The sequence below is a fragment of the Salmo salar genome, chromosome ssa12, assembly GCF_905237065.1.
Source record: "Salmo salar chromosome ssa12, Ssal_v3.1, whole genome shotgun sequence".
NCBI lineage: Eukaryota > Metazoa > Chordata > Actinopteri > Salmoniformes > Salmonidae > Salmo > Salmo salar.
The window spans coordinates 74,574,679-74,587,512 of NC_059453.1; the positions used below are offsets into that span (position 1 = coordinate 74,574,679).

The window sequence follows — 12,834 nt, forward strand, 5'->3', positions numbered from 1 at the left end:
GCCATGCAGCGGTACGGGGGGTCTTTATCAGAGACAGATATGACCGTGGGGTCCCCCGCCTCCCCAGTCTCCCCCTTCCCTCCCCCGCTGACGGGCCTGTCTCCCGCTGTTGTGAATGGCAGAGATGTATTTTCAGCTCTGTTGGCTCCACACGAGGAGGGGACAGGGAGGGAAGGAGGGAGGGAGGAGGATCTCAAGATGTATGGATTTGAATTAAGCATTATCATACACACATGCATACTAACAAACTCACAATCAAACTTCCAGCACACACATAGCAAAACACGCTACGTTCTAAACAATTAGACAATAGTTTGAAGAAAAGAAGAAGTGTCAGAGGAGTATTTGCTGTGAGAACATTGTGAAACAATCCTTTGTTTTCGATGGCTCTGTGTGTTCCCTGTGGCTCAAAGGAAAGCATTTTAATTGCAACATTAGCATCGCTGCGACAGAGTTCATTCTGCTGGTATTTTAAGCACACGGGCCTGTGCGACAGGAAAGCTGTCTGCTCAAGTAATCATCCATTAGGTTCCTATGTTACTTAGTCTTAATATTTAATTATACAGCAAGGGCAGGGACACAATCTAAGCGCAAAGAGACGAATCGGGACACATATAAGAAGATGCCAAGTGCTGAGAGCCACAGTTCTGAGTATCTGTGCATGCGTGTGTGCGTGCGTGTGTGTGCATGTTTGCGTGTGTCTGTGCATGTGTGTGTGTGTAGCTCTCTTGCGCAAGAGGCAGATGTTGCGAGTGGATTTAAGCTGGGGTCAGTCAACACATATATGTAGATGAAATGACCTCGTCGTCTGGCTTTCATCTTTAATAGAACCAGGAAAATCCTTTCTTCCTTCATTTCCTATTTGAAAAAGCACTAGATGAGTGCAGGAGACTGTGTAAGGTACATTCAGTACAGTGGTTGCCCATTTACGCATGCAAAGGCTACATTGTTAAAATGCAGTGAGCCACAGTCTTTTTTCTGTCTAAAGACATGGTGATTTGAACTGTGAAAAGGTACTGGGGCATATATGGAGACTTAGGAGTGATTCAAGTTGATCTACTAATTTATACGACCTAGCTGTATGATACAGCAGTGACTCAAGGCTGGATACAGCATAGGAAGGAGGTATAGAGAGGGTGCTGATTCGGTGACATACTGTACTGCCCTAACCCTGTACATGTATGTCATTGTATTCTTTTGCATGCAATGTATGTATATGTACATGGCCCAGTGTTAGCCCAGTGTCAGCATCATTGTTTACCCAGTGAACCGTTCCCTCTCAGTGGTCTCCTGTGACAGTACTGAAATGAACACCCCGCTCCTCAATGACACAAATTACAAGTCCATTAATTCAGCATCTCACGGTGGCTTTGAAGTCTCCACTGACTCGGCACTCTCCAGCCCTGATTGGCAATTAATTTCTAATGGCTGAAATAGCTTACAGTACAGTAGACTACAGTAGTGTATGTGAGCCTAGCTAGTGGTACAGCTGTGGTGGTAACAGTATAGCCTCTTCCCTGCCACTGTGCCTGCCTCTGTCCTCTATTCTGCAGCATTGGCTTTAATCCCCCAGCTCTCCCATTCACTTCCAATCTGATGCGGCTCCGCGATGCATTGCTAGCACGCTAAGCCTCTTTTTCATCCCTGCTCAATAGGATTCCAAGTTTAGTTATGTATTAAAAATGTGGGGCAGGAGGATTCATATAGCCATTCTGTTTTGTTTCTTCACCCCATCTTTTAGGTTATTTATACTGTTATCTCTATTTGGGAGGGAACGCCTCATTCTTATGGCACAAGAGGTTTGCCCCAGCTACATTTATCTTTACCCTGGGTGTGTGTTGGGCTGCCATTGTTGTCTTTGACTGATAAACGTTGCCATCACAACAGGATTTTGGAGGGAATTGGGTTGGTTTTACCATCTGTTGGATTCACCAGATATTTGTGTAAAGCTTGAGTGGTCCATTCCAAAATACACTTTGAGTTCTGATGGAGCCTGGGACACTGGGGACAGATCCAGTGGTTACACACGTGAGCTCTGACTCAGGGCTGGTTGAATAATTCTTAGAGGAGATCAATGGTATTGATTAGTTGGCAAAATGGTTGACTACTTGCATCAGCACTAGAGGGCCGTACTGTACTCAATGATTCAGTGACAAAGCGAACACATCTTCCCCATGACACTGTTTACATCAGTAAATACATTTTCTCATTCTCCAGCATTGCAGTATGGACACTCAGTGTGCTACATGTGTAGAGTGTATTTGGCTGTGACTGAATGGTTGATACTGATTCCTTGTGTCCCTGTGCTTGTTCTCCCCCAGAGAAAGAAACCTTCCTGGAGCCCTTTGTTCTGAGAGATCTGTTGCCGTCATCATTGGGGAGTTACTATCGCTACACAGGCTCTCTCACCACCCCACCCTGCAGCAAGGTGGTAGAGTGGATCGTCTTCAACAGACCTGTGTTCCTCTCCTACAAACAGGTGAGTCACTGTCTCTCTCAAATGCGCCACGCACACACACACGCGCACGCACGCACGCACGCACACGCACCACACACACACACACACACACACACACACACACACACACACACACACACACACACACACACACACACACACACACACACACACACACAAACACTGATGTCTTTCTTGACTAATGGTCTCCTCCTTCCAGGAACTGTAATTTGCTCACATACCTAATGTGTGATGTCTGTATTTGTGATTGGGTTGGTACAGACATTGTCAGTAATGTGATGGTGCAGTGTCTGTCCTCACATGACCCTTCTCTCCACTCCTCTCCCCATCTCTCCTCCCCAACAGTCCAGGGAACATTTGGCAGACTTATATTCTAATGAGGCCAAATGAGTTTGCTTAAGAGTGCGACTGGAGGACGCCAAACGTGGAAGAAGTATTGGCTTTATATAAGGGGACAGAGAGGGAGAGGGAGAGGTGGAGAGGGACGGAGAGAGATAGAGCTGTGGTGTTGAGGGGTGGCCGAGCGTTGCCCCCTGTCACCGTGCTCTGTGGGTCTGCATTAAACATGTTTATCTGCCAGAGCTTAGTCAAGGCCCAGACAGCTCTGGAGCTGTGGAAGAGAGGAGCTGCCTGGCTCTGGGCCCACAGAAAGATAGGTCACTCCTAGATACAGCTTTATACCACTTGAATACCACTAGCTTACCGTTAGCCTGCTTCATATTCCCCTTACATACTGTCTGGCTAGATAACATACTGGCTGCTACATAGAGCTCAGCTGAAGATTAACCACCCATAGGCAAGAGCATAGTCCTAGTGCTGAATGCAAAATGGCACACTGGTACATAGGTCTTTGTACCCCCAAATGCTAGCAGAAAGGTGAGCAGTCATAGCAGCTGCATGCACAGTACGACTAGCAATAAGACTATCACATACACATAAAACTCTAAATGGCCATCTGCAGTTGAAACAATAACAAACTGTTATCCCCACCACTGTTTTGGTAAAAAGTTGAGGGATGGAGCTAGAGAATCTAACCACTCTCAAATTCATGGACAGAGCTTTGGATGCAAGGACATACATGATATGAAACATTATAGTTCTAACAATGTTTTGAGGCTATAGAGTGTTAGTAAACAAAGTAAATGTAAACAAACATTGGAGTAAAACAAGCTTTATATTTTGGGTTCTGATGAGGTACGACTGTTGAACTAAGCTCATGAGGCATTTATAAGTTATATTCTTCAAGAATCAATGGGCACATATCATTAATTAAAGTCCAAAGATAGGTGGACAACTGCAGATTGCCCCTTTACAATAGGGTGTTTATGGGAGCTCACGGTGAATGTTGCTTCCTCAGAAGACAGCAGGTGTCCCATAGCAGGGTAATAGACAGGATTTGTCTGTTGTCATCCTCTGAATTATAAGAGAGCGGAGAGGCAGAGTAGAGAAGATGAAAAGCAGCATGGAGGAACTCTGAGCCTGACCTTTTGGATGATTTGATTTGGCCTGAGATCCAGTCAACAATGAATAATACTCTGGGATGTATATGAAATATACAATAGTGTTATTTCACTGCGACTCTACAGACCTTCCTGGTATAAGAAGTATTTTTTGGACTTTCCTGAGAGGCAGGGAGCTAGCTAGCTACCCTGTGCCCAAGAAAGCGAAGGTAACCTGTCTAAATGATTACCGCCCCGTAGCACTCACATCTGTAGCCATGAAGTGCTTTGAAAGGCTGGTCATGGCTCACATCAACACCGTCATGCCGGAAACCCTAGACCCACTCTAATTCGCATACTGCCCCAACAGATCCACAGATGATGCAATCTCAATCGTACTCCTCACTGCCCTTTCCCACCTGGACAAAAGGAACACCTATGCGATAATGCTGTTCATTGACTACAGCTCAGTGTTCAACACCATAGTGCCCTCAAAGCTCATCACTAAGCTAAGGACCCTGGGACTAAACACCTCCCTCTGCAACTGGTTCCTGGACGTCCTGACGGACTGCCCCCAGGTGGTAAGGGTAGGCAACAACACATCTGCCACGCTGATCCTCAACACTGGGGCTCCTCAGGGGTGTTTAGTCCCCTCCTGTACTCCGTGTTCACCCACGACTGTGTGGCCAGGCACGACTCCAAAACCATCATTAAGTTTGTTGACGACAGACAACGATGAGACAGCCTATAGGGAGGAGGACAGAGACCTGGCAGTGTGTTGCCAAGACAACAACCTCTACCTCAATGTGAGCTAGACAAAGGAGCTGATTGTGGACTATATGAAAAGGAGGGCCGAACAGGCCCCCATTAACATCGACGGGGCTGAAGTGGAGCAGGTCGAGAGTTTCAAGTTCCTTGGTGTCTACATTACCAACGACCTATCATGGTCCAAACACACCAAGACAGTTGTGAAGAGGGTACGACAAAACCTTTTCCCCCTCAGGAGACTGAAAAGATTTGGCATGTGTCCTCAGATGCTCAAAAATGTCTACAGCTGCACCTTCGTGGACATCCTGACCGGTTGCATCACCGCCTGGTATGGCAACTGCTCGCCATCTGACCGTGCAACAGTGGGTAGTGCATACGGCCAAGTACATCACTGGAGCCAAGCTTCCTGACATCCAGGACCTATATACTAGGTGGTGGGCCCCAAAAATTGTCAAAGACTCCAGTCACCCAAGTCATGTTCTCTCTTCTACCACACGGCAAGTGGTACCGGAGTGGCAAGTCTAGGACCAAAAGGCTCGTTAACAGCTTCTACCCCCAAGCCATAAGACTGCTGAACAATTAATCAAGTGGCCACCCAGACTATTTACATTGACACCCCCCCCCACCCACCCCTTTGTTTCTACACTGCTGCTACTCACTGTCTATTATCTATGCATAGTGTTAGGTTCTAACTAAACAGAGTAAAAGACTCACAGATAAACCGAGTTTATTCACCCACTGGGTGATACAGCTGCATAAGACAAAAAACATATTCACACAAGCACTGGTATTTAACCCTTTCTCCTATGCTGAGCCCCTCCTTACACATCTGAACAGCAAATACACCTCTGTTTGCTATCCAGATTAGTGATATATGTTCTTCCGCACTTAATCTAACCTGACCTCGGCCCAAACTCCCCACTCCTCCCCAACTCACGGCTGTCCTGTTGACTTGTACCACACTGTGTCTCTTCTCCTCCCATAGGATCTCTGATGGCTAACAATAACATATCCTGACAGAATGTAAACGTTCTCCATTCCCCTCTCTCCCTCAGTGACATGAATAAGAATATTTAATATTTTCCCGTTTATAAGTCAGAACCCATCAATAGTCACTTTACAAATTGCCTCGACTGACCTGTACCCCCGCACATTGACTCGGTACTGGTACCCCCTGTATATAGCCTCGTTATTGTAATGTCCATTTCTTGTGTTACTTTTAGAATGTTTTTTTTTTTTTTAGTTTATTTTGTAAATATTTTCTTAGCTCTATTTATTGAACTGCATTGTTGGTTAAGGGCTTGTAAGTAAGCATTTCACGCTAAGGTCTACTACACCTGTTGTATTCGGCGCATGTGACAAATAACATTTTATTTGATTGATTTTATTTCATCGACACAAAACCAGGGGGATGTTTGAGTCATGCAATGAGCAGGACGGGGACTTAAAGGGGAAGTGACTTCAGCAGATGCTCTATCCATCAAGGCAGCACATCCTTCCTTCCCTTCAGTGGGATCCCTTAACATTATTGTTCCTATCTTCTATCCTCCGGATGTTTACCCCTGACCATTAGTCAGTCTTTTTTAACATTTTTAACTTGGCTTTGAAGTCTATACCACTTTTTCTGTCCTGTGGTTTAAAAAAAAAACATAATTGGCCAAGATGAAAGAACGTGGAAAGAAGAGACAGTGCACTCCCTCTCTCCTGTCTGTCTGTCTGTCTTTATCTCTCTCTCTCTCTCCCTACCTCCCTCTCTCTATCCCTCCTTCAGTCTTTGTCTTTTGTTCTTGATCAGTGGTGGAAGTAGGTCATTGGGAGTGACAGACGTAGCTTAGGGGTGGCTTTTACAGCAGATCGATGCTCAGCTATTCCACAGCGACAGCGCCGCCTAAAATGCTTCCATTTGTAGCATCTGGATCTTGTGTGTGTGTGTGTGTGTGTGTGTGTGTGTGTGTGTGTGTGTGTGTGTGTGTGTGTGTGTGTGTGGGGGACATCCCACACCAGGCTGTAACGGCTGTTGCCATGCCAGGCCACTTAACCCCTGCTCTCCCCATCACAGAGGCCTTTCTCACCACTCACAGAAGTGTGTGTGATGGCATTCTTGCGTGAGTGTGTGCGATGTCACCCCTGGAAGGATTAGTCTCCAATCGCACTGGGCTTTCCACACAAAGAAATCCGTTTGGCAGATCAGGAAGTGATTCAAATCCCAATAACCTGTTTTTTAAGGGGGTGTTGCCATATTAGGGATTAGCAGATTGTAGTCTGATAAAGAGATTTGGTGGAGAGCAGCGTATTGCTTTGACACGACCTGGCGTGAGCTGGTCTATGCCAGGGCTGGAGGCTACCATATTCAACAGATCAGCCATGATGGCTAATGCAGCCTGTAGATTAAAGGACATGGCCGACTTTAGATTACAGGTGTCCTGCCAAAGAATAGAAGGTACGATATGTTCCATTCTGCTGGAACACACCATTTCTATAGTGTCAGATGAAAGAGATTTGTGGTGCACACACACACACACACACACACACACACACACACACACACCACATCACATCACACCACACCACACCACACACACACAGACTCTTACCCTCCACAGCCACTGTGAGGGCAGTCATTGAGCTGAGTATTCCCCAGGCCTCTAGTCTCAGTCTGCTTAGTAAACAGATAGAGAGCAGAGCAGACAGGGAAGTGTTCCAACCATAGAGTTAGGAATTAAAATTCTTTAATTGATAGGATCTCTATGATTCCAACCCTCAATCTGTAACCATATCGACCGCTTGTTTAACCCACAACCTCTCACACACTCACTAAGGAAATGAGACCTTTCCTCCGTGCATCTAGCCATCTATCTATATATCTTTCTTTTTTCTCTCTCTTTCTCCACCCGTTTTCACTCTAAATCAACAGTTTTTTTTTTACATGTGCAGTCTCAGCTCACATTGTTTCTTTAGCCGTTAGCATGCCATCATGATGTTGAAGGACAGATACTCCCAGACATTACTTTCATCATCTGAAACGACAGCTATTAAACCGTTCAACAGATTATTCTGATTATTCCCTGGGTTCTAGCACCTGGTCAGAAAGAGTGGTTATTCTGGGTTGAAGAGAGGAGGGGGACAGCTGGTCATGTTTTTATGTTAGCCTCACAAAGACTATTCCCCTGATTAGGCTGGGCTAGCTTGGCCCTGCATGCCTCTCAGCCCCACAGCCCCACAGCCTTACAGCTAGGAACAAGATCACATCATTATACATGTATGGGCAAAGGATAAAAGGAGCTGCTAGAAAGATGCCATAATTAAATTAACAGTTCAAATGATGTCAGAGGTTTTAATATCCTCAAAATGTAGTATGGTCATTTCTCTCCTCCCTAATGTGTGTGTTTTCCTTCGTCCTCCCTCTCACTCTCTCTACCTCTCTCTCTCTCTCTCTCTCTCTCTCTCTCTCTCTCTCTCTCTCTCTCTCTCTCTCTCTCTCTCTCGCTCTCTCTTTTAGCTGGAGGCGTTCTACTCCATCTTCACCACAGAGCAGCAGGACCATGTGAAGTCTGTGGAGTACCTGAGGAGTAACTTCCGGCCAATCCAGAGCCTCGATAATCGTGACGTCTTCAAGTCCGCAGTCAGAGACGCCTGGCTACCTGACCTGACGGACAGCCTGGGAAACCCGTATGGAACCGAGGCATCCAAAGGTAGGGCGGGACCTCACACACCATTGGATACTGCGCATCCTTGTTACAGTCCAATTCAAGTTAATTTTATTCTAAGTAACACTGAGGAGAGAAACATAATTGTTTTTGTTTTCAGAGTCAAATTCAATTCACGGATTGGAGCACTGCACATTGTTGCTCTCCAGTGAACTCTTGGTCATGCCAAAATGCGGATGCCTCAGAATCCCTAAGGTACAATCCAACATATCCTGACTCTGCCGTTTTGGAATATTCTCTGGTGGTTTAGGACAAATGAGGAGTGTTACTCCCCTACCATACAGTACTGGGAGGCCCACCAGTGGCCAGTCTTTTACTGGCTCGTTACTGGTTCTAGTACATCATGTCTTATAACATGGCAGGGAGTGTAGGTGGCTACTTGCCTGAAGTCTCCCGCGACCCTCTCACACAGTCAGCTAGCATCTGTCTGAGCTGCATGACCACACCAACCAGGCTGCTTTTCTGTCCCCAACCTCAGAATTTAATGTCAATATAGAAAATGAAGACGCGCACACACACACATTGTACATGGACCCACACAGATCACTGTAATGCACACAGGCAATATGAGTTGTCCTTGAAAGCTGCAGTTGTGCACATTTGCTGGGGGTGTATCTGTCAGACTGAGGGGAGAAATGAACAGAACAGGAGAGGAGAGAGGAGAGGAGGGAAAAGAGTGAAGACAAACAGCGTAACGATGGGCCATATGCCACCTATTCACTCCACTACACAGCCTGCTGCATTACACACAATGACTTTCTGTGTGTGGGTGCGTGTGTATCTGTGTCTGTGTGTGTGTGTGTGTGCGTGCCTGTGTGCACTTCAATGTGTCGAACACTGTCCCCTCTACCCTTGAAACACAAAGCAGAAAGGTATGCAATGCAGTGAAGGACTGGCTACTTGTAAGCCTCTGGTCAAAGAGATATTCTATCCTGTCACCTGGACACAGCCTGCTGGCCTGTAGGAAGGCTGCTAATGAAACAAAGGGAAATCAGGAAGCAGTACTAGCTCCAGGAGAGCCCAATCTCTCAGTAATAATCACAATTACAATTCATTTAAGTGCTCTGAAATAACTATTGTTTAGCAGATGTTCTTTATCATCCATCAAACTAGTTATTTTTTTAATTTATGGGCGTGGAGAATTGATTGGCGGCACAGTGATGGAATGGAGGGAGGGGTGGATGATAATTGTGAGGGAGAGTGTGTGATGGCTGTCATTCCTTCCAAGAATAGAGGCAAGGAATTGAAACCTAAAGAATTAAATGAGCACCCGTGTCTTTAGCTGGGGTGAGTTAACCCAGAACTGATCAGTCCCAAAAACACAAGGGTTTGGAGTGGGCTTAGAAGGGGATGGAGGGTCTAGGGTTGGATCCATTTCCCTAGTTAGGATTTGAAGAGACGACAAGGAAGGGGATGCCAAGTCCTGGTGTAACACATACGCAGGTGTGTTCATCATCACTACACACTGAGTAGGGTTTCTGACCATGGGGTTAAGTCAGGTATTATGTCCCACAGGGCACAGACTGTCCACTGTAGACTACTGCATAGTTATTACACAGTTATTAACCTACGGTTGTGTGAGTAACCTCCTGAAACTCTATGAGGTTCCAGTAAGTCACCAGGTAGCTGGCTCTCTCACGCCTTTCTATTGGCCATTCATCTACCAGCATGGTCCACAGATCACCTTCCTCCTTTAAACTGCCTTTCACATCTCTTAAGAGACCTCCCCTCTTTTTTTGGTGGCCAGAACGAAAGAATGATATCCTTTGCCTTCGCTACCTGTCCCCTGTGTGTGTGTGTGTGTGTGTGTGTGTGTGTGTGTGTGTGTGTGTGTGTGTGTGTGTGTGTGTGTGTGTGTGTGTGTGTGTGTGTGTGTGTGTGTGTGTGTGTGTGTGTGTGTGTGTACTCTTTTGTGCTAACGCTCCCATCTATCATAGAGTCCTGAGGGGCTTTGGGGCCTGAGAGGGGTGATGGATATATCCTCTTATGCCTTTCATCACAGAGACACCCCTTACCTACTACCTCACATTCACTTCTCTTTCTTTCTTTCTTTCTTTCTCTCTCTCTCGCTCTCACACACTCTTTCACTCTCACACTCACACATACACGTGGATGCGCGCAGAGAGAGTGACAGTGCAGGCTGACCCACCACAGCTGGGTGTTATCTAGGGGACACCATGTGTGTATGGAGGTCAAACAGGTTCCATTGGCCCAGCCAGCCAGGCAGCAGTACAGGGGGAGAAGGGAGTGACTAATCACTTTAGTAATGCCAAACTACATGGGACTATTCATCGGGATATTCATTGATAACCGCATTGCTGCTATTTACGACTAATGAATTTAGTCACACATAATAAGCTATTGTTATGCGTACTTTATCATTCCACAAATATAGTGTACTCACACATATCAATGCTGTTTGTTTAGATCATGTGTTATATTCATCCTCGGGGTATTTGTAATATTGATGCTGATGATTAAAATGTAGGCAGCATTTGGTTCCTCAGTCCCATCCATCTGTCTTTACTAGGTGAGGATTACATCTGTTAAGGTGATGGGATTATGGGAGAAATAGAGCAGATCTCCGTAAAATTTCCCTTTGAATAAAATTAATTAATTATTGAAGTGATGTCTTCAGCTTGCTGACATGTCCAGTGATGAACCCCTCTGCTGTGGAGACTACAGAGCCATGGAGCTGCCTGTGACGCCATGTTAACGCCATGCAGAGCTGAGGACTGGGGTACTCTGCTCATACTGGTCAAACAGAGACATCTAGTGGCCACATGAGGAAACAACACCACTGCTGAGCAAATCCACTACATGTTGTATGGAGGCATAGGGAATAGGGAGATATGAAACCAAGATGGAAGCCCTGGAGGATGGTATATATGAGCGCCTGTGTTGTGTTAGCCCTCAGACCGATGCTACCGTCTGGTGGAACGACTCCATGACTCCATGACACAACTGCCTCAAAGCACTGTTAACACACAAATCTCTCTCTCCTCAGCACGTCTCTCCCCTCATCACCCTCGGCTAAGTGTCTACATGTACCATATGTGTGTGTGGAGAATATACAGTACATACATCTGGGTGTCCATTGTGTGTGTGTGTGTGGTGGGTTCTCCTTTCCTCCTTTGTCTTAGATTACAGATCGTTGTGGGACCACAGTCTCCTTTTTCCCATCTCATTTCTCTCCCCTACTCCATCCCTCACCTCTCTCTCCCTCCCTCTCTCTCTCAGTGTGCAGCAGTGCTCCCATCAACATGAAGGTGCAGCATCTGAACCACACGGCCCTGGTGGTACGATGGACCCGGCCAGAGTTCACCTACCACCCGCCAATCATCTCCTTCCTCATCTCCTACAGCTGGACTAAACACGACGAGTCCTACGAGGAAACGCACGTCACCGACAGCCAACACAAACTGGTCAGTTACTCGACACCACACCCGCACACAGGCACATACACAAGCACACAACTTTACCACACACAGTGACAGTACAGAAACTGATGAGATCGACTGACAAATTATGGTAAATTGGCTGCATATTAGACGGCATGTGGAGACTTACTGTAGTGACACTGTTGGTAGTTTGACCTTGAAAATAGCACTGTGAAACATCAATGTAAGGCGCAGAGCCACCCCCCGAGCAGCAGCACTGGCATTTTAAACACCCACAGCTCTTTTAATATCCTGCCATTGTGTTCCAATGGGGGCTGGGATTTAATGAGGAGGAGCAGGAGGGAGGGATTCCTGCCTGCTGATAGAGGGAGGGAGAACAAGGGACAGCGGAAGAGAGAACAGAGGAGAGAACAGAGGAGAGACTTGGCGGTTCTTTTCTTTGAGGGCTGCCCGTTATTAACGGAATATCATCTCATGTACCACAGCCGCTCTCGTCTCAGCCATTCTTCCTCCTCTCATCACTCCTTCCTGTTCTCTCGCTCTTTTTATTATTTCTCTCAAGCTCCATCTATTTCCGTTTCATTCTCTCTCTCTCTCCCTTTCTCTCTGTCGCTTTCTTTCTCTTTCTCCATCATTCCCCTCCCACTCATTCTCTCTCTTGTTCTCTCCCTCTCCCCCTCCATCTCTCCTCCTTTTCTTTCAGATTGTCATTTCCATTTTAATTCTCTGTCTTCTCCCTGGGCACCTCCACTATGCGGGTCACATTAGGGAGCGCATGGCACATCCAGGCTTTATGAAACCTGTCGTCAGAATCCATGGAAAGGCCCACTAAACCACTCCAGCCCTGCCTGCCGTTGGTCTTTACAGCCCTCTCCACTTGTAATAACCGCCGAGAACAGGACAGACACATCCTTAACTGAATTAAACTGTGCGGAACTTGCATAAATCATGGAGGAGATGGTGGTGGTGAGGGGAGAACAAACGCATTTACTTAATGTAAAATGTAGTTGTGCGGCGAGCCCTCCCTGGCGATCGGACAC

General features: G+C 46.4%; 1 protein-coding gene across 3 annotated transcripts in view; it reads left to right on the forward strand.

Moving 5' to 3' along the window:
• The window catches only part of LOC106565854 (protein tyrosine phosphatase receptor type G), a 337,499-nt gene that overhangs the window by 277,995 nt on the left and 46,670 nt on the right, over positions 1-12,834 (forward strand). For all 3 annotated transcript variants that reach the window (XM_014133453.2, XM_014133451.2, XM_014133452.2), the window contains exons 7-9: positions 2,322-2,479; positions 8,186-8,378; positions 11,634-11,818. In XM_014133453.2, coding sequence (XP_013988928.1) covers positions 2,322-2,479; positions 8,186-8,378; positions 11,634-11,818 — 536 coding nt within the window. The remainder of the gene's footprint in view (positions 1-2,321; positions 2,480-8,185; positions 8,379-11,633; positions 11,819-12,834) is intronic.